General features: G+C 38.2%; 1 protein-coding gene across 2 annotated transcripts in view; it reads left to right on the top strand.

Annotated features, from left to right (window-relative positions):
- LOC121411824 overlaps window positions 1-14699 on the top strand; it is a 56127-nt gene extending 41428 nt beyond the window's left edge. For both annotated transcript variants that reach the window (XM_041604696.1, XM_041604695.1), the window contains 11 exons: window positions 1665-1821; window positions 2490-2621; window positions 4494-4712; window positions 5754-5861; window positions 6658-6786; window positions 8760-8960; window positions 9894-10013; window positions 10723-10919; window positions 11485-11563; window positions 12093-12202; window positions 13821-14699. In XM_041604696.1, coding sequence (XP_041460630.1) covers window positions 1665-1821; window positions 2490-2621; window positions 4494-4712; window positions 5754-5861; window positions 6658-6786; window positions 8760-8960; window positions 9894-10013; window positions 10723-10919; window positions 11485-11563; window positions 12093-12202; window positions 13821-14448 — 2080 coding nt within the window. In that variant the 3' untranslated portion in view covers window positions 14449-14699. The remainder of the gene's footprint in view (window positions 1-1664; window positions 1822-2489; window positions 2622-4493; window positions 4713-5753; window positions 5862-6657; window positions 6787-8759; window positions 8961-9893; window positions 10014-10722; window positions 10920-11484; window positions 11564-12092; window positions 12203-13820) is intronic.
- The last annotated feature ends 4855 nt before the right edge of the window (window positions 14700-19554 follow it).

Genomic DNA, 19554 nt, shown 5'->3' with positions numbered 1-19554 from the left:
CGTTCCCTATCGTGAAAAAGACATCCTTTTTACGTGTTTTTTTGGTCGCGCATGATATCCACTCGTCAATGTAAGTGGCCCCCCCCCCCTGGGGTTTTTATGATCAGAATTAAGTCTGCAACAATTTCCATCGAAAAAACATAAAGTTGAAAAACAAAGAAATACATAAGAACTTTAAAAAACAAAATACATCAGAATAATTTTTAAGTGCATTTGATCGGGATCCTTCAAATAGTCTGAATAAAAAATTAGCAGTTTTGGGGCCATATGATAGTTGATTAGAGCAAATATTTCGTGCATATATTAGCATGATTAAATCATTATATGAAAACTCTTCAAAAAAATTTACCATAGAGCCTTGTAGATTTTATCGCATACTACCACTGCAAATGTTTGCGGCGCTCATGTGATCGAAGGCCAAGTTCTCGGTGAGAGGGGTAAAAAAGCCAGCTCTTTTAGGGTTAAGTTTGTACTTTCACACCGCCGTCAAAATTTGGTCAGGCCCAGAGCGATCGGTTGCTGTAAGTTTGTCCGACCATACTCAGCAACAGATTGTTTTTGTCTCGCCCACCAGAGGTGACGGCGAGACTTAAGGATTCAAATGTCGTCCATCCGTCACAAACTTGTAATGACACATAACTCCACAACCGTAAGTCGCTTTTCAACCAAACTTGGATGGTAGATGGACTTGGGGGACCTGCATGTTATGCTGCAGTCTGAGGTCACATGGTAAGGTCAAAAGTCATTTTCAGGTCAACGTTAAAGTTTACATGCAAGACTCTCTTATGACACCTAACTCTGCAATCATAAGTTACTTTTCAGCCAAACTGGGATGTTAGATTGGCTTGGGGGACGTGCATGTTATACTGAAGTCAGAGGTCACATGGTAAGGTCAAAGGTCATTTCAGGTCAACGTTAAAGTTTACATGCAAGACTCTCTTATGACACCTAACTCTGCAACCGTAAGTCACTTTTCAACCAAACTTGGATGGTCTATGGACTTGGGGGACCTGTATGTTATGCTGCAGTCTGAGGTCACATGATAAGGTCAAAGGTCATTTTCAGGTCAACGTTAAGTTTACATGCAAGACTCTTATGACACCTAACTCTGCAACCGTATCTTGCCTTTCAACCAAACTTGGATGGTAGATGGACTTGGGGACCTGCATGTTAAGCTGCAGTCGGAGGTCACATGGTAGGGTCAAAGGTCATTTTCAGGTCAACGTTAAGTTTACATGCAAGACTCTCTTATGACACCTAACTCTGCAACCGTAAGTCACTTTTCAACCAAACTTGGATGGTCGATGGACCTGGGGGACTTGCATGTTATGCTGCAGTCGGAGGTCACATGGTAAGGTCAAAGGTCATTTTCAGGTCAACATTAGAGTTTACGTGCAAGGCTCTTATGACAAGTGTTATTCCATCCCAATCATTTCACAATGAAGTTTTGATATAATTCTCTTGCCCGCCTTGCAAATCACGATATTTCTGGTTATTTTCATAAGTGGGCGAGACACAAAATTGCTTTTGCCTTGTTTACTAAAACAAATACTTTCACATCATGATTTTATCGGCAGCTGGGTATGGTCGCTGCGACGGTACCTTGATGTGAAAGCAACAGTAATGAATATAAACCAATATTTGTCAACCATTGATATCCCCAGATTATGGAGCTTCGGATGGGGGGTCCATGGTCAGCTGGGACATGGAGACGTCGAGGACCAAATCTTGCCAAAACTCGTCAACCCGTTCAGTAAAAGTGCAATAGTTGGGATCAGTGCTGGTTACGCTCATAGCGGAGTACTCACCAACGATGGACAAGTAGGTTACCATGGAAACAGGTTATCTGGAGGGCTTTGTGTTATATATGAGTGAGAATGAAAGGGTGCCAGATGGGGAGAAGGTCTAATAATGATCTTTCCCATTTACGTTGAAAAAAAAATGGTGCTTGAATTAAGTACTGTTAGATCAATTGTTATGTTACCGTCAGACCTATTGCACTTTTACTTTCAACCAGCATAATGAGACAAATCAATGCAAGATGTAGAGTTCAATATATATGTATCAAAGATGACAACATGATGATGACAAATACATGAGTAAGTCTAATGATGACTAAACTCTGAAGATGAAGAAAAATAAACTCTGCAAATGATGAAGTATACAATTTAAACTCTGTGGCCTGTATTCTGAAGTCCGGTTTAACTGAGAACATGGTCTAACTTTGTGCGAAAATTATGGGAAGCCAATGTGTCCAAATTTTATTACATTTTATGTTGCTTAAGTTTACTGTGCTCTTTCCTGGTTCTTCCATGGTGAAGACAATCATCTATTTATACTTCCTAGACAATTATGAATGTTTTCATGAGAATATTACAGATTTATTCTACAATCATTTTATCACGAGAACAGCCATGCTCATTCCAAAAAATCTTTTTGTTACTTATGCCTACATTTACCATGCATAACTCGTTTCTTTTGTTTATCAGGTTTGGATGTTTGGTTCCTCTGCATTTGGTCAGCTAGGCACTGGGTCTGTAGGAAAGTCAACCGTACCGATCCACCTGGAAGCGTTAAGTTCTCGTCACGTCAGCATATTGACATGTGGTTACTATAGCAATGTAAACATTCAATTCTTATACTTGGTTTTCTTGATTTTGAGGTTTTATGTTTATTTTAGTAGTGGATGTGATGTTTGCAATTTCAAATTGGAATTTGTTAAAGAAATTGATTTGAGGGAACATCGGTTTGATTACCGTATTTGCGTGCGATGATAATGATGACACGGTGATACACGATGTTTGCATGCAATTTAATATTCTATTGCAGGTGGAAAAATAGCGTAAGTATTAAAAAAGATATCATGCCGCCTTCAATATTTTCCCGCTCAGGAAGAGATCGAGGGAACATGACAAGGTATGTCATTTGAAATTGCTTTGTGCGTGAATTAATAACGATCTTTTTCAAGACCACAAACTTCCAAGAAAGAATCAGTGTTCATCTTTATTCATAGGCAGCGGGGGGGGGGGGGGCATGCAGGTCCCCCAAAAAAATTGAGATGGGGGGGACGATCCCCCCCTAAATTTTTAGTTGATAAACTTTTTTTTTTACTTGTCAATTTTGTTTCCTGCGTCCCCCCCTAAATTCTGATGGACCCCCCCTTTAAAATGTCTTTTGTCCCCCCCCCTTAAATTTAGGTTGATGACCCTTTTTTTTTTTTGCTTGTCAAATTATTTTACATTTGTTACAATTTGAGATGAGGACGATCCCCCTAAATTGATAATTTTTTTTTTGCTTGTCAATTTTGTTTCCTGCGTCCCCCCCTAAATTCTGGTAGACCCCCCTTAAAATGTCTTTTGTCCCCCCCTTAAATTTAGGTTGATGACCTTTTTTTTTTTTGCTTGTCAAATTATTTTACATTTGTTACAATTTGAGATGAGGACGATCCCCCCTAAATTGATAATTTTTTTTTTGCTTGTCATTTTTGTTTCCTGCGTCCCCCCTAAATTCTGGTAGACCCCCTTAAAATGTCTCTTGTCCCACCCCCTAAAATTTAGGTTGATGACCTTTTTTATTTTTTTATTATTTTTTTGCTTGTCAAATTATTTTACATTTGTCCATCACAAAATTTCAGGTAGACCCCCTCTAATTTTTTGGGCTTCCGCCGCCAATGTCTTTATTTCACTTGGTCTTTACCTCTCTCTCAGTCTTTATTTCTCTCATACGACATCGCCGCGACTTCAATAAAAACAAACATTGAAACACCGCCCGTGCTTGTGTATTTATTCAACTTTATTTGTAAGAAAAGAAGACGTTAATTGAAAGAAATAAAACATTCGCCGCGCTTGTTTACCGTCGCAGCGCTTGTTTATCTCCGCCACGCTTGTTTACCTCCGCAGCGCTTGTTTATCTCCGCCACGCTTGTTTACCTCCGCAGCGCTTGTTTACCTCCGCAGCTCTCCTTTACCTCTGCGCTGCAGCGCTTGATTACCACGGCCGCTTCTTCACGTCGATGGTGGATTATTTTCCTTGCGTCGCCTTCCGAAAAAGATGAAATACGGTAGTAAGTTAGAAGAATTAAAGCATGCGTGTTTATTATTTCCCATTCCGCGGCGATTGTTGAACAATTTTCCAACCAAGATTTTGTCCGACTTCGCCGGGAATTCTGTCATGCATTTTTTTTTTTCAAAGATGATTCGCAAAATCGGGGGTGCGGCTTATACGCCGCCGCGGCCTTTACGCCGGCAAATACGGTATCAGTATACTGCAGCCAATTGAGGCAAAGAGCATTTGTTTGGTAGTCATAGATAATAAGGGTAGTTTCTTAATAGATAATGAAGTGATGCTTAGTTATAACAATATTATGTACTTGCAAAGCAATCATCACATTTCAATACAGAATCTTGATGATGAATGGAGATCCTGCACACTGTTTCAGGATGGACTTCCCAATCACAGAAATTTTCTTTTCAAATTTTGTGATCACTTTGTAGATTGCCATCACCTGCAACCCCCAGAAGGTGTACTCGTGGGGAAAGAGCCCTCTAGAGTTGAGACAGGCGTTACAGCTAGCCAGGAAACGCCATCACGCTCGCCACAATAACCCCGAGCCTCACCATCAGACTGTATCACGGCTTCCGTCCCTTCCGCTCGAGAATCAGCATCTCTTACCGTCCCTTGTACCCACCAACATACAAGCTCCTATCAAGCAGGTGAGATAACCATTCCCCTCTAGAAATAATATGGTATACAAATAGTGAATAGGCATGAGTGCGATGGTGCGAGATTTCGCATGAGGTGAAAGAAAGATGCTCTATTCAACCAGGCGTTGAATAGGGAGCAAAAATATTGAAAGCAAAAAGCGAAATCCCACAAGAGCACATGACCTTGGGCAGCATTGCGCATTTAGCCAGCATGCTTATACGCGTATTGCACCGTCATTTCTACTGAGCGCAATGAATTAAATCGTATTGTGACGTCATCTCCTAAAGCCGTGCAACGATACATTATGGATAGTATGTCTTGTGTGCAACGGTACAAATGTTTGACATTCTGCCTCCAATTCGCTCGTGTACAACAAACTAAGTAGGCATTGTACAGTATCTGATATGTAAGACTTTTACTGTCAGGTTTTTGTCCCTTCCATTTAAGAATCGACATCTCTTACCATCCCTTGAACCCATCAAAACACAAGCTCTGGTCAAGGAGTTGAGGTGCTGCTTCTCCAAGAAAAATATCCTGAGTTGTATTCACTATGGTGTTAATAGAAGTATGTTCTCTTCAGTTTTTAAGGGGCCAATGGAAAGTATCGCTCTAAACATTTTTTCTAACATTAAAAATACCCCCCCCCCTTTATACATTAAGTTCACACGTTTGTGTTTGGCCCTGTACATGTGTATGCAGATCTATGTTTAGTGCAAGTGACTCTCAATAAAATTTCTGACAATTTTTTTTGTGATTTCAGAATTTCACAGCATATTTCTATGAAATTATCAGCTTTCATGTTTGCCCATCCCCAATTTTACTCCATTCTTACTTGACTCCATAAGCTGCTCCAGCATTCGAGCATTACAATATTTCATATGACCTTGAAAACAGAGACAAATCATTTCAGGAATGTTTTGCTCATTGAGGTTTGGATGAACATGTTTTATGGCTCTGCATCTCTGAGTGATTTGTAGGTGTATTTCCCATTCACCTAAACTTGTTTTTATCTTCTCTTCCCTTCTCATTTTTGGTCTCTGTATAAACAGATGACGATGTCAGGAAACCACTACCTGATGTTAACCACTGTTGGAGATCTGTATACTTGGGGTAGCAATGAAGCAGGCCAGCTAGGCATGGGAAACAGAGTCAATCAGGTAAAACATTGAATTACAGCATTCTTAGATATGATACTAGTGGAGATCTAGCAACCATTCTGAAATAGTAGAAAACTTTTCAAATCTGATATTCTTGAAGCCAGCCAGAAGCTTTGGCAAAGGCTCCGTAATGTGAATTTTTATTTAAGTATCCTCTAACATTCCATTATAACACAAGTGTAATAGTCATTGAATGTGTTTTTCATTAGTTAGAAAATAGATTTGGCATGTTGCACCCTCTCTCTCTCTCACTCTGTGTGTCTTTATTGTAATTACAAAAAGGCCCTTTGAGCACTTACTTTAGAAATTTAGTAATTGGATATTAGAAATCTCCTGATAAAGATTTTATCCTGAAATTTTTATGCTCTAGAAAGGATTTTAAATGAACAATAAATTATGCAAATGTTTCATATTGATCGACTTGTAATAACCTGCAAATGAATGCAATAAAACACATTTTTAGTTTGCGTCTGATAGTGAAGATGATTGATCCAATCAATCCCAACTATGGTAAGCCAGCAAAGTCAACATATAAAATGCATGTTTGTTCGAAAAAAAAATTGTAGATATGATTGCATATCCATAATATCATTGATTTCTTGACAACTTGGTGTGTTCTCCTGTTTTTATAAAGGACATTTGACAAATTTCCTGTAGAAAGAATTATGATACTGATTGGTTTCCATAGAGTTACGATTGATCGGATCGATCGTAACTCTTTGTAAGACGTGGCCCTGATCTGTATTTACCAGAAATTTACAGGAAATTTTGTTTTGTTTGTTTTTGTTATGTACAGAGTGTACCTGTTTGGATCAACCGATCAAGAGATGATCTGTTTGTAGCCATAGCTGCTGGTTCCCGTTTCTCACTGGCCGTCAACTACCAGAACCAAGCCGTTGCTTGGGGGTCAGCAGAATATGGAAAGGTAAGAAGATTATTGATCTTGTCAATCGGTGATGTCTTAGTATCCATCCTCTGTTGGTCCTGATTATTGCATATTCAGGTGATCACCCAATTTTTGAGTATTATATATAGAGTATTAGATAATTGTTCTTCACTCCAGGAACAAAATAAATTTAAAAAGGACGTAGTCATGGACAATGGTAAAATATTTAAATTTGACAGTTAAGTAGGTCAAGGCTAGTTAAGGATCCTGTCTTAATGAAGAGTTTGAATTGATGAAATGAATTTATTTGTAATTTTATTTCAACTATTGCAACATTTTATGGGACAGGATCCTGTGTTTTAGTGTAGCTTTTTCCTTCATCCTAACAAAAATATATCCATGAAATGAAATTGGCACCTATTTCTCACTTCTGTTTGCCCATTTCCAAGCAAGCAGAAGTGAAAAATAGGTGCCAATTTCATGCCCAAAATAATTAGCATAATATGATTTAGGGTCGAAAACGCAGCCCCACTAGCATTACCGATTTATGCTGGCGAAAAAAGGCCAGCATAAATAGATAATAACAAGACCAGGATACAGTGAAAAGGTTAGGGGTTAGGCATGTTGTATAGTCTTGTGTTGTACATGGCTGTATGATGATGTCATGATGTCGGTTACATGTGTCACTGTATCCTGGCCTTGTGCGCTCGGCTGCCTCCAATTGAGGCCTAGGCGAATCTCCCTTATAAATCCGTCCAGAGTATATGTGGTTTTTTCATGGTTAGTTAAAGTTGACGACGTCATGTCAGGCATGCCATCAGGCCATGAATATTGATGAGTTATTTGAATGGGATATGACCCTTGTCCTGTCAGGCCCTATTCTCCAGGCTTACATGCATATTCAGATTCTTGACAGTCAGAAAGGTTGTATTATATCCTATTCATTGATCACAGGTGAATGGGATACCATGTTACTAGGTCCACTAGAAAGAAGCATTCGCTAATTGAAATAGCTCAGTAAGGTATTCTTTTCATGCCAACCCGTTACATCTACATCACAATAGGTTGTATTGACTGCACTATTCTTGGTGTAGGGTTTTTCACAATGAAATGTCAGTAGTGAAAGAAAATGTCTATACTGTTATTTCATGCTGTTATTATTTGATAAAATGCTAACCAAATTTGTTTCACCTGCACAGCAGCACTAAAGTTATAGGCCTTGATGCTAGAAAAATGTTGTTGTGTTAAATTACAGGAGAGACTTCCAGGGGCACTTTGCTAGTCCTATCATAGACTACGATATGCAAATAGCTTCCAATTTCTAAAGAAGTATAACAGAATGAACAGGCGCACTGTAGCCTATGATGCCGCGAGTTTCATGCAAAAACTGATTTATGTTGAAAATAGATATCTGGAATATTTCCATCAAAGGCTTATTGTGTCCTGAAATCGGGCAAAATATTGAATGATAACAATCTCACACCATATATCGGACCAGTGGCAGAGTAAAGCAATTGTCATTACAGAAGCACGTTTCCTTTTGTAATTAAAAATTATACTTGCTTATATAGCGCTTAATACTTACTTTGTCAGAAGTCTCTAAGCACTCTACATTATATGTAGCATAATTACCCTGGCTTTAGCAGTGCAGCTGTTACGCGCGCTGCGTTTCAAGGAATAAATTCCTGCCAGGTACCCATTTACCTCACCTGGGTTGAGTGCAGCACATTGTGTAATTTGCCTTTAAGTCTGTAGTTAGGCAGGAATTTATGGTCTATTATGTGTAATGAAACACATCAAAGTGGCTATAAAGGGTTTGTTGGTTCTCCATGTCTTAAAACGCCTTGTTAGCATCATGTCATGTCATAATGACATGATGTCATATTTGAGAAAGAAGCAGTCAGTGCTGAGCCATCATGAATTGTGAAAGAACCTTGCTCAGTTCAGTACAGAATGTAATTTGAATAGCCTTTGTACAGACAGAAAATTTTTATTTTTTCCTGCTTCAACAGCTTGGCATGGAAACTCGAGATAAGATGTGTCTTCCGTCCTACTCCACCTCGGCCTATCCGGACCCCAGGACAGGCTCAAAGACCACCCCCAGGACCTTCCTACAACCCACCATTATACCAGGCATACCGGCGATACACGTGGAGAGGGAGAGCATAGCAAGCTGTGATAGCAGTGATGAGAGCTCAGATGGGGAGGATGAGGTAAGATGATGGGGTGTGGAGTATTGTCATAGTAATGATGAGAGCTCAGATGGGGAGGATGAGGCATGATGATGGGAGAGTGGAGTGACGATGGTTGTCATAGCAATGATGATAGCTCGGATGGGGTAAGATGATGGGGTGTGGAGTGATGATTGTCATAGGAATGATGAGAGCTCAGATGGGGAGGATGAGGCATGATGATGGGAGAGTGGAGTGACGATGGTTGTCATAGCAATGATGATAGCTCGGATGGGGTAAGATGATGGGGTGTGGAGTGATGATGCTTGTTATAGCAGGGAAGGATGAAGCATGGGAGTAATAATGAGAGCTCAGATGGAGTGTCATAATGATAAAAGCTCAGATGAGGGGGGCGTGGAGTGACGATGCTTGTTATAGCAGGGGAGGATGGGGCATGATGATGATAATAATAGCGGTATATTTACCCAGGGTAGCCACTTCAGTTCCGAAAACTGTTCTCCCAGCGGGCATTGCTATTATTACCCCGGCTTTAGCTGGGCTGCGTAGGCGCTCAAGCATTCAGGAAATTAGTCCTGCCTGGTACCCATTCACCTCACCTGGGTCAGTTTGGATAAATTACTTGCTGAAGGAAAACACGCCATGGCTAGGATTCGAAACCACGACCCTCTGGTTGAAACAAAGGCAAGAGTCAGAACCACTAGACCACGACGCGCCCACAATATGGGGGAATAGAGGGATTGTCATAGCATTGATAATCGCTTGGATGGGGTAATGATGGTTGTTCCAGTGATGAGAGGATGAGTGTTATCATAGCAATGGGAGCTCAGATATGGAGTGGAGTGATAGGAGCTTGGATGAAGTCTCAAATGAGGATAGGAAGTGCATTGTCGAATCTGACAGATACCAGTGATATATGCTGACACACTGTTATCATTTCTGCTCATATATATTCAGCTTCAGGATAGTGGAGTATTAGAATCCATCATCTCTAGTCTACCTGACTTGGGTCAACCTGATGAAGATGGACCTATCTATGGCAAGCCAAGTTTATCTCTGACACTCACACACTTGCAGGTACGTCAAAATCTCTATCATGTTTTAAGCTATCCATTGTAGATCACCTAAACGAAATCGCTTATGCCCAGATGTCCTACTTATTATTTCTCACTTTTGGAAAATGAAAATATGTTTATGCATCAATAATTACCTAATTGTGATTTATTCCTAAATTTCTGTTCTACACCGATTTCCTTTTCCTTATACCCCTTTGAATATATCTTACCAGTATTCCCAGTGCATGGGTCGGGGCCATCAGGTCATAGTGATTCAGTTTGCTCTCCTTCCCTGGCCACCAACTGGGCAAACTGCTATCAAATATTGCTTTTGTAATCTTGAATATGTTTGAAGTGCCGAATCATAATAAAAACTGGTTGTAGATGAGACCAAAGTGGCAATCTACCTTTATTAGGCAGCAACTTCTTCTAATATGTAGAGTAAGTTGTGACAAAGCCTGCTATGCAAGGTAGGATGATACTCCATGTCAAGTGGTGTTGTACATATGTATCAATTGCATTTGAACTTGGTTCAAATGATCATGTGGTGGATGGTAAGGTCATCAAGGGGTCAAAAGATCATGTATAATTTGTTGATTACGAAATCAGGCGAAACTTGCGATTTGTGAACCACCTGTTTTTTACTTGTTTGGTAATATCAATGATCAATGACTTCCTGTTATGATGACGTAGTGTAATCTATTTTCCTCTTTTACTTGAACTTAACCCAGACCTTCTTCAGCTCTGCAACCATTCTTCATCAGGCAGTCAACACAGAACACTGGTGGTTAGCAGCAGAATTAAGCCATCAGACTGGTGATCATATATCAGCATTAGGCTATAGTCTAAGGGAATTAGAGACTGGGTTTATCAAGGATCACCAGTCGCACCAGGAAAAAGTACTGGCTACTGTCAACAAATATTTAAGGTATGCACAAACAACATTCTCCCATAAGGATTTTAATAGAAAGATCTCGAACCAAATTTGAAATGAGAAAGAAATATTGTCAAATCGCTGATCATCAATCTTGTCAGACTTTTCTAGCAGAAACATGCATGTTTGATATACAGTACCATTTTCATGCACCCAAAATGTTTTTCATAAATTTATAGAAAATGTGTATGATATGATTAAATTCAGGAAGGGTGTGGTAATACAATCCTCTATTATACAGTAACACGAAATTTAAGTTTTGATCCGATGACATTTTTTCGTGAGAAGAATCTGGTAGGTGTTCCATAAATCTGTTTGTAATAGCTATATGAAACAGGTTTTTATTATACACTAGGTACACACTGGTATGTGAGTAAACTTTCAGATGATTTGATTAAATGGGAATCCTGACTTGGTCATTAAATGTGTCGGAAAGGAGAAAAATATACAAAACAGAATGGTGAAAGTTTGAAAGAAAGTTATGGCTGCGGAGGCCATGTACTTTTCTCATAAGTACGCATTCCTCTTTCTTTAATGCCCTTTTATCATTACCACACAGATTGGTTTTAGATAAAACACCAACTTCTAGGTTCAGTGAAGCCATCGCCATAGAAACAGGCAAGCAGCTGTTGATCCAGGTAAAATTCATCTTCCTTTCAATTTTTTAAATAATTAAAAATGTATAGTCCTTTATGTGCATATAATGAGTTCGGGTGGACAAAAAAAATCAGTTGTAAGATTGTATGTAGCATTGCAAGAGATTTCATGCACCCCCCTCATCCAAAAATACAGGACTTATCTCTATATGATATGATATTCACAATTTGCAGGAGAAGGATTGTCATCATAAGCAGATTGCTTGAAAAAAATGACAATCCCAAACTTATACTAATTGAATTAATTGATACATTTATAAAGCAGAATGGGCATATATTTTCAAATAGCTGAGGGTGACGGTGATATGATGATGAAGGCTATGGAGATGATGATGGTCATGATGAAGATATTGGTAATGACTAAATCGAAGGAGGAATAAATCTCGGCATATACATGTGAAGAGCATTAGTCCATATTCATTCAGATGTGCTGTAATTTTGTATCAATTCATGTTTTATATTGATGACACGGAATATAGATTGAAATGATTTAATTGAATTTTCTCCCCAGATCTTCCACTACTGGTATCGCCATCCTCACCTAGCGATCAGTGAATTGGAATCTCTCCTTCTACCTCATCTAGATCTTCTGGCTCAGCCGCTCAGTTCAATACTATTCAGGTGAGTCCCAGGGTCATTTGAAGGGAGAGTGAACTATGTGTGCAGTCTCTTATTGGGGCATGGATTAGTGTGTTATCATTCAAAGTGGCCTATGTTCTGAAGTTGGGTTTAACGTTCTCTCCGTGCTAAAATTATGGGAAGCCATATGTGCCAAAACTTTTCTGTTTAATGTGCCCTTTTCTGATTCTTTGGTGGTGAAGAACTATTTATTAATATTTCCTAGTATTTAAGGACCTGAGGTGGTGCTATATAAGGCTGCTGGTTTGTATTTGCTTTAACTGTTAAAAGTACTGGGCTATTTGAGATGTATTAAAGATTGGGGGGGGGGGCAACATTAGCGTGATTGCACATGAAATTTGGCACGCATAAGTTACAAGCCAGATTAAAAAAGAATTTCTTATTAGAAGTTATTACAGACCATTCAACAACTAAATTAAATGCTTAATTAGTTAAGCAGACCAATTAGAAAGAAAAATAATCACCCTTTTATGAATTTAATCCCCCATAGACTTAGTACACACAATTTTCGGCTTGACATTGTCTCATAAAAAGTCACGTGGTGTCACCATGCTATACCCGTATATCGCAAATTTGGTCTCAAAAGTTGCACGAGATTTTGTGGTGCTATCTTTTTGCATTTCGGAAATACTGCGCGAAGCCCATCCTTTTAGGGTTTAATGAGCACTGGACTCTCTCCTGCCATATGACAATAAACCCTTTCATCAAATACTCAGAAGTGTAGTATGAATAAAATTGTGAATTTTGTTTTTCAAAACATGATGGTTATTTGATCTTAAATTTGCACATTTTTTACTATACAGTGCGTATAAAAAAATGCCATAGGAATTGAAAAATATAGAACATGTGGGTAATTTTTTTCACATATATTCTTGGGTTTGGGTCTCATCTATCCAATGAGCTCTGCCCATTTTTGTAAAGCTCGCAGAAATTTGTTTGCGCAAAAATGCTCGTTTTCAAAGGGGAAAGGGTGAAATCAAACTTACCCTGCAAAACATTTTTCATGCCCTTAATAGCATACATTCAAGCACTTTATAACATTTTTGCCACCCAAACACTTTGAAGTGTTGTGTGCAAGGACCAAGATAAAAAATATCTTCAAATCAATTTTACTAGCTAAAATCCACGTGTTCTTCATGATTAAGGTCTCCTTTTCGCATAACTATTTCTGCGCAAATCAATCGAGCGGAAATATTTTACTTTTGTAAACTTTTTGATACGCACTGTATATATCAGAATAGAAAAGTATACAGGGTCGTTAAGGAGTAGTTTAGGTCTTGAGAAATATTGCTAGCTCGAAGCGCGAGCTGAAACATTTAAATTTTTTTGTTATTTTGACCTAGATATTTAGGCTTGAAAAGTGGACATTTTAAGCAGCGAGCTAAATATTTTAATAAACTACATAAATCACCACTCCAAAGGTGAGCGTGCGGCGTTAGTTGATAAGCCTATGTTTTGATAATCCTTTCTGAATAGGGATATTTTGAGAACTTTATGGAAGACACATAGACAATTTTTTTTTCCTCCGCCAGTTCCACCCCCCCTCCCCGTAGCTACGCCACAGCTGTTAACAATTCCTCATAATTTTATTGTTACCTAGTGTGGACCAAGGTGCAAGGGACAGAGAATCATCGCCAGACGAAGCTGACTACCTCATACCTCCAGCATTCTTAGATCGCTTTAGCTCTTCGTTCTGCTTAGAGATCACCAACCATGTCGTAACTTCCATCTCCAGTAGTCAGCCCACGTTAGCCAACCTAGACCAGGTCCTCTCCACCTTCATTCCGGTTCAAACCAGTTGTAACCAGCTCAGATTGGATGCGGCTGCTGCCGCCTCGTCTTCGTACGGCAGTGTGCCGGCAGAGAAGCTCTGGCAGGAGATCCTGTTCAACTTGAGAAAGGATGTCATGTCCCAGAGCTACATCCGACTTTCTGGCAAGGATCTTGCGGCCTTGGTGCCTGGCGGCAGGTCACCCTACGAGGGCGGCGTTGGAAGCAAGGTGTCATTGGACTGTGTGGTGTTCACTTGCGGACATCACTATCAGAGACAAGATTTGAAGCGGCAGGTAATGTCGACGTGGGGCACCGATATGGAGGCTCTTCCCGTTCCCCTCCCCATCACCAAGAAGGCATTACAGTCCATGTATACAGAGGAAGGTGATAAAACTCTACCCGGGGCATGCCCTCGATGCATTCACAGTGCAATATTGGCGTACCAAAAAGAGTAATTCCACCAGAAGACAACTCCGAAGGGCGAATAGGCAAACAGGGATCTGTGCATTTCTTACTGTTTTTGTATCGTTAGGAACCAGAAAAGGTCGTGAAATTGATAGTAATGATGTATTTCAATAGGTACCAGTAGATGTATGTCATGATGATTAGAGGATATACAGTGAATTAAGATCATCCAGGTTACAGTCAGACCGCAGGACCCTATGCTAATGAGCAAAAGGCCAAATTCATCATCTCGTGGCTGAATCCTCCTTGCAAAATCTTGTGATTTGTGAGATTTTCTTTCTCTAAGAATTTCAAGTTAAATGAAATATTATTGCACCAATATTTTGTTAAATAAATTCCTGGGCTGAAAATGTGCCTCAAAATTAAATTTTATTTTGAGCCTCAATGATATCTATATCACCATAAAGCTGAACTTCTGTACTTTCTCACAATGCCACTCTTGATATGCGGCACCTTTTAATCGGGTCAAGATCACACTTTTCTCACCAAGGTACAAGACTAGATTTCTGAAATTTTGTACTTGCATGAAATCAAGAGTTCTGATTGGCTGGATACATATTCAGCTCTATCATGATCTAAAAATCATTTGGGCTCTATGTGTCAGGTGAAAATAATATTATTTTAGATCAAAATGTTAATTCAAAACACATGACCTGAAAGATTCTTCTTCTTTACAATGATACCAAATTCATGAAATTCGATGCACAATGAGAGCAGCAATGACCGAATGCAAAACCTCATTAAATATGCAAAACATCTCAAGTCATGAATATCACTTGGATGAAAGAAGCCACTTTCTTGGGACCTGCTGTCTGACTGGGTTAGGACATTAGGCTGCCTGCTTATCTTCATTTGTCATTGAAGAAAACTTGGTTTGAATATACTAGTAGTTGAAAATAATTAATAAAAATAATTTCAAATTTCTTGGAACCCAACGCAAAAGAAATGAGACCTGTACCCAAATAGCGGCAAAACAGCTGTTCTATGCGCATTTTCAAAATTATTTGTTGACCATCGGTAGAGCTTCACCAAACTTTCTACACACTAGAATAATATATGCATGTTTTTCAAAATTCACATGAAATGCTTCTTCTTTATTCATTGACCGATATTGATATTTCTTTTGTACACTTGAGTAGAAAATTATGAATGCGAAATTAATCACAAGATGCCGGATGAACTCCACATTGATATTGGACTTACTAACCCATAGTAATACTCAACACCTAGCTTGTTATATTCCTTTGTACAATTGTTTGTTCTGCTGTAAACATTGTAAATATCCCTGTAAAATACAGATAGTTTATGCATCTTTACTTCAATTATTTACGCAAATTTCTATGCCAACCTTTTTTGCATGGAACAGTCAGTTTTATGCATCACTGTTCTTCCAAGAATTAACTTGCCATGTTTCTTTCAGGTCATTCAAAACTTTCTGTTAAATGAAGATTTGCTGCAGATATTGGGTCAGATGCATGAAAATTAGCAATTCCTTTTGCTAGGTTTTTATTCCTCATGAATAGTTAACTTGACAATTCAGCTATTGCTAAAAAGTGAACATTCGCTAGTGTGTTTTTAACCAAAGCTAAAATTTGCATTCAACTTTAATTCAATTCAGTTTTTTTGGCAGTCAGCGGCGTTAACCCTATCTAGGCCGGGGTATTTTCTCCGCCGTCGACCTGGGACATAATCTACAAGCTTGTATAGTAATTTTTTTCATGCGAATTGTTATTAAGTGATTATGCTAATTTATGCGTAAGCTCCAAATGTAATAAATTTTGGTATAGAAACTCTTTGTGGTGTCTTTAGCAATTTGTTTAGGGTTAAAGCAATTCCTACTTTTTATGCATCCGACCCAATGTGTGACCATATGCTAGTGGAGGCAATTGATTGTGTTTGTATATATTTCAGGTTTTCAAATATGCAAAATTAATATATACCAGTGAACAGGAAGAAGCTTATTTTAAAATGCAAATTATATCTAGATCACATTTGCAAATTGATGCAAATGAAAGTTATCTAAATGTACTCCCTAAGCTCCCCCGAGTCGGTTACATCCACATGAGAGAAGTCGATGCTGTCACTCACTATTTCTTGTTTCTTATTGTTTGAATTATACAATATTGTAATTTTTACGAATGTGACTGAAGCACAAAATGTTAAAATAATGGAATTCCACGTGTTCCAGACCTTTACGTTTATAATTTCGTGGAGCTCAATAAATCGAATAAATTGCTCTCATTTTTTTTTGAGGAGCTCAATTGCTCTCTGTGAGGAGCTTACCTCGGTAAATATTGTAGTCTCACATGTAGTCTTTATATATTTTAAATTAAAATCAGAGTCAAAATCAGACCTCAAAAATGAAGGTCTGGTGTTCAGGGGGAATGAAACTCTCTCATTTGGATGTAACTAGCTCGTTCATATAACTATTTTGTTTAAAACATGAAGTTTAATGTGCTTTTTTCTTTTGCCATGTAAATAAAGTGGAATATTTTAAATATAGGGATTGTTCTTCATCTGTTATTGTATGTGTTTGTACTATGCGTGTAACATTCATTGTGGTATAATGTGACGGTAATGAGTGCCTATCATGCCGATCTGATCGAAGGACTACACTTACAGTAGCATGATACCACACTCTTCTATCTGCCCATTTGACCGCTGTATCATAATAGTTGAGGCAACGTAAAGAAATTCAATTACAAGTTTAATTACTTTGTTCTAAACAAAGCTTTATTTTTGCAACATTCACATGCTACAATTAATTACAAAGAAAAGGGAGGAAAAAAAATCTGCAATGCGAGATTGTAGGAAAAAGTTTTTTACACAAAAGGACAGAAATTAAGCAGTAAATTAAAAGAGTTGGCATGGCATTCTACAAAACTGATTCACCAATATAAAAACCTACTATGACAATTTCTTGACTCTGCTCAAGACGACCAGCTGCATCTTTCCTTCCTACTGCCCTTAAGCAGACTTTTCCATTGTATTTGGTTGGGATATGAAATTATACACTTTTGCATACATTTACAAAATCATTCGTACTTGGACCATATATCCAATAGATGACATGGTACATTGTAAGCTTTTACATATTTCAAGGTTCCAGATTAAATTTCTATCTTTCAAGACAAGTCTCTGTTTAAAGACAATAGAAAGAATGTTCAACTTTGGTCATTTGTTTTATGCGTGACATACACATACTACATTGCAACACCGAGTGTGCACACTACTTTCAAAGCAAGGAACTTGACAGAAAAGTATTTCTACAGGCCAACATGAACATATCCCTTTGTCCAAATTCAACATTAACATGTCGGCCCTAGCATAACCATATCATTCTAAGCTTCAGCATTTACTTGGTGTACTAATTGTAAAGGAGCACTGTACATACAAGGTTAACAATATGTAGCTTACGTTGCATTGAGTGATGGAACAGAGGTGAGGACTTGGAGAAGGGATAAACACAAAGAAATGGAACAGAGATTTTTATCAATATTCATTGCCAACCCTTGAAAAAATCCCTTCAGTAACAAGCATTGTCAAACCCAGTGGTCATGTTCTGTCAATATGATCTCTAACATGTACAATCCCCTTTACTGTTTATGAATTTTCCATTTCATAGAATTTCCAAAAATAAAAATTGTCCTTATCTTGGCTTTGGGTTGACAGATAAACCATTACAATCGTTCATTTCTGGAGATCTTCATTGCCTCAACACCTACCTTCCCATTCTTGAGTGGTGCTTAACTATACACAAAGGTTCTTAGGGGTCCAACAACTAAATCACACGATCTAAAACAGCTACCAAGCAAGCATAGTTTATAGCATTTATAAACACACATTGTTTTAGTTTTTTTTTTAAATAGTTTACACAGGAGCTAAGGAGCAAATATATGATCGTTTAAACTATTCACAATCCACACATTTATATTCAGAAGTACAATTAGTTTGTTTCCAAAAATGTTTCCCAGTGTTGTTTGATGGGGATAATAGTATCATGGGTATTTGAGTACACTTTTTGGGGATGAGCTATACTGCGATTAATTCACTATTGTTGCTTGCTTTTTCGTGAATGTTATAACAGCTTCACTAATATACAAGCATAGTTCTAAATTGAATAATATCTAATTTTCTACAAGCATAACAATACTGGGACTATTAGATCTGACATAAGCTACTCCTTCATTACACCTGCAAGGTTCCTCACGTACAACATCTTTCAAGTTGGGGTGAAATTAGAATACATTTTCGAACGATGCATGGAACTTTTCAGCACTAAGTAATATACAAATTTTAAGCTAAGCTGGAAAACCAACATTTTATAGGGGGTTTATATATTCCCAATTGACAAATTTGCTCTCTTTAATAATCTTTATTAACTGACGTTGAAATCCTAAAAGCACAGTCTTTATACACTGGACGTTCACAAATACATAGAGACATGACTGTGACTGGGCTGGTATCTAAAAAATATATAGCAATGGTGGCATTCTCATATTATCTGAAAACAGAATAGAGACACCTAAGTTGTATATCTCTAAAATATAGCTCATTCTGAGCCGTCTTCATTATCAGCCCCGCCATGATTAATAATAAAAGTGTCATCAATCGACTGAATCACGATCAATCTGATTAATTTTTAGACTGACCTGTAAATCATCACTCTCATTTTTCAACTAGAGTGGGTTTGAATCCCAGCCATGGTGTGTTTTCCTTCAGCAAGAAAAGCCGGGTTAATGAAAATAGTGCGCCTCGATATAGACGGCGCTGTAGGGTTGGAAACATTGAAATTTAAACTAAACAGAAAAATAATAAATCTATACCATATCAGCACTACTAGTATTACAAAGAAACTGAATTATCATTGTGATGGTCATTTGAACACACCTGCGGGAGGCAGAATGGGTAGAATCCTTGCCTATGTAATAATATTGTGTATAAGGGCAGTGTCTAATACCCACTAAAATACATTTCAGAGTCCAGGGCTCCGTAACACAAGCCATAATGATCGATCGAACGCTAAATTTTTACAATTTGATTGTACATTGTAGTCAATGCAATCACACATAAAGATTTATTCTACGATCATTGCT

Source organism: Lytechinus variegatus, chromosome 3 (assembly GCF_018143015.1).
Source record: "Lytechinus variegatus isolate NC3 chromosome 3, Lvar_3.0, whole genome shotgun sequence".
NCBI lineage: Eukaryota > Metazoa > Echinodermata > Echinoidea > Temnopleuroida > Toxopneustidae > Lytechinus > Lytechinus variegatus.
This window is presented reverse-complemented; position numbering and strand designations above follow the sequence as displayed.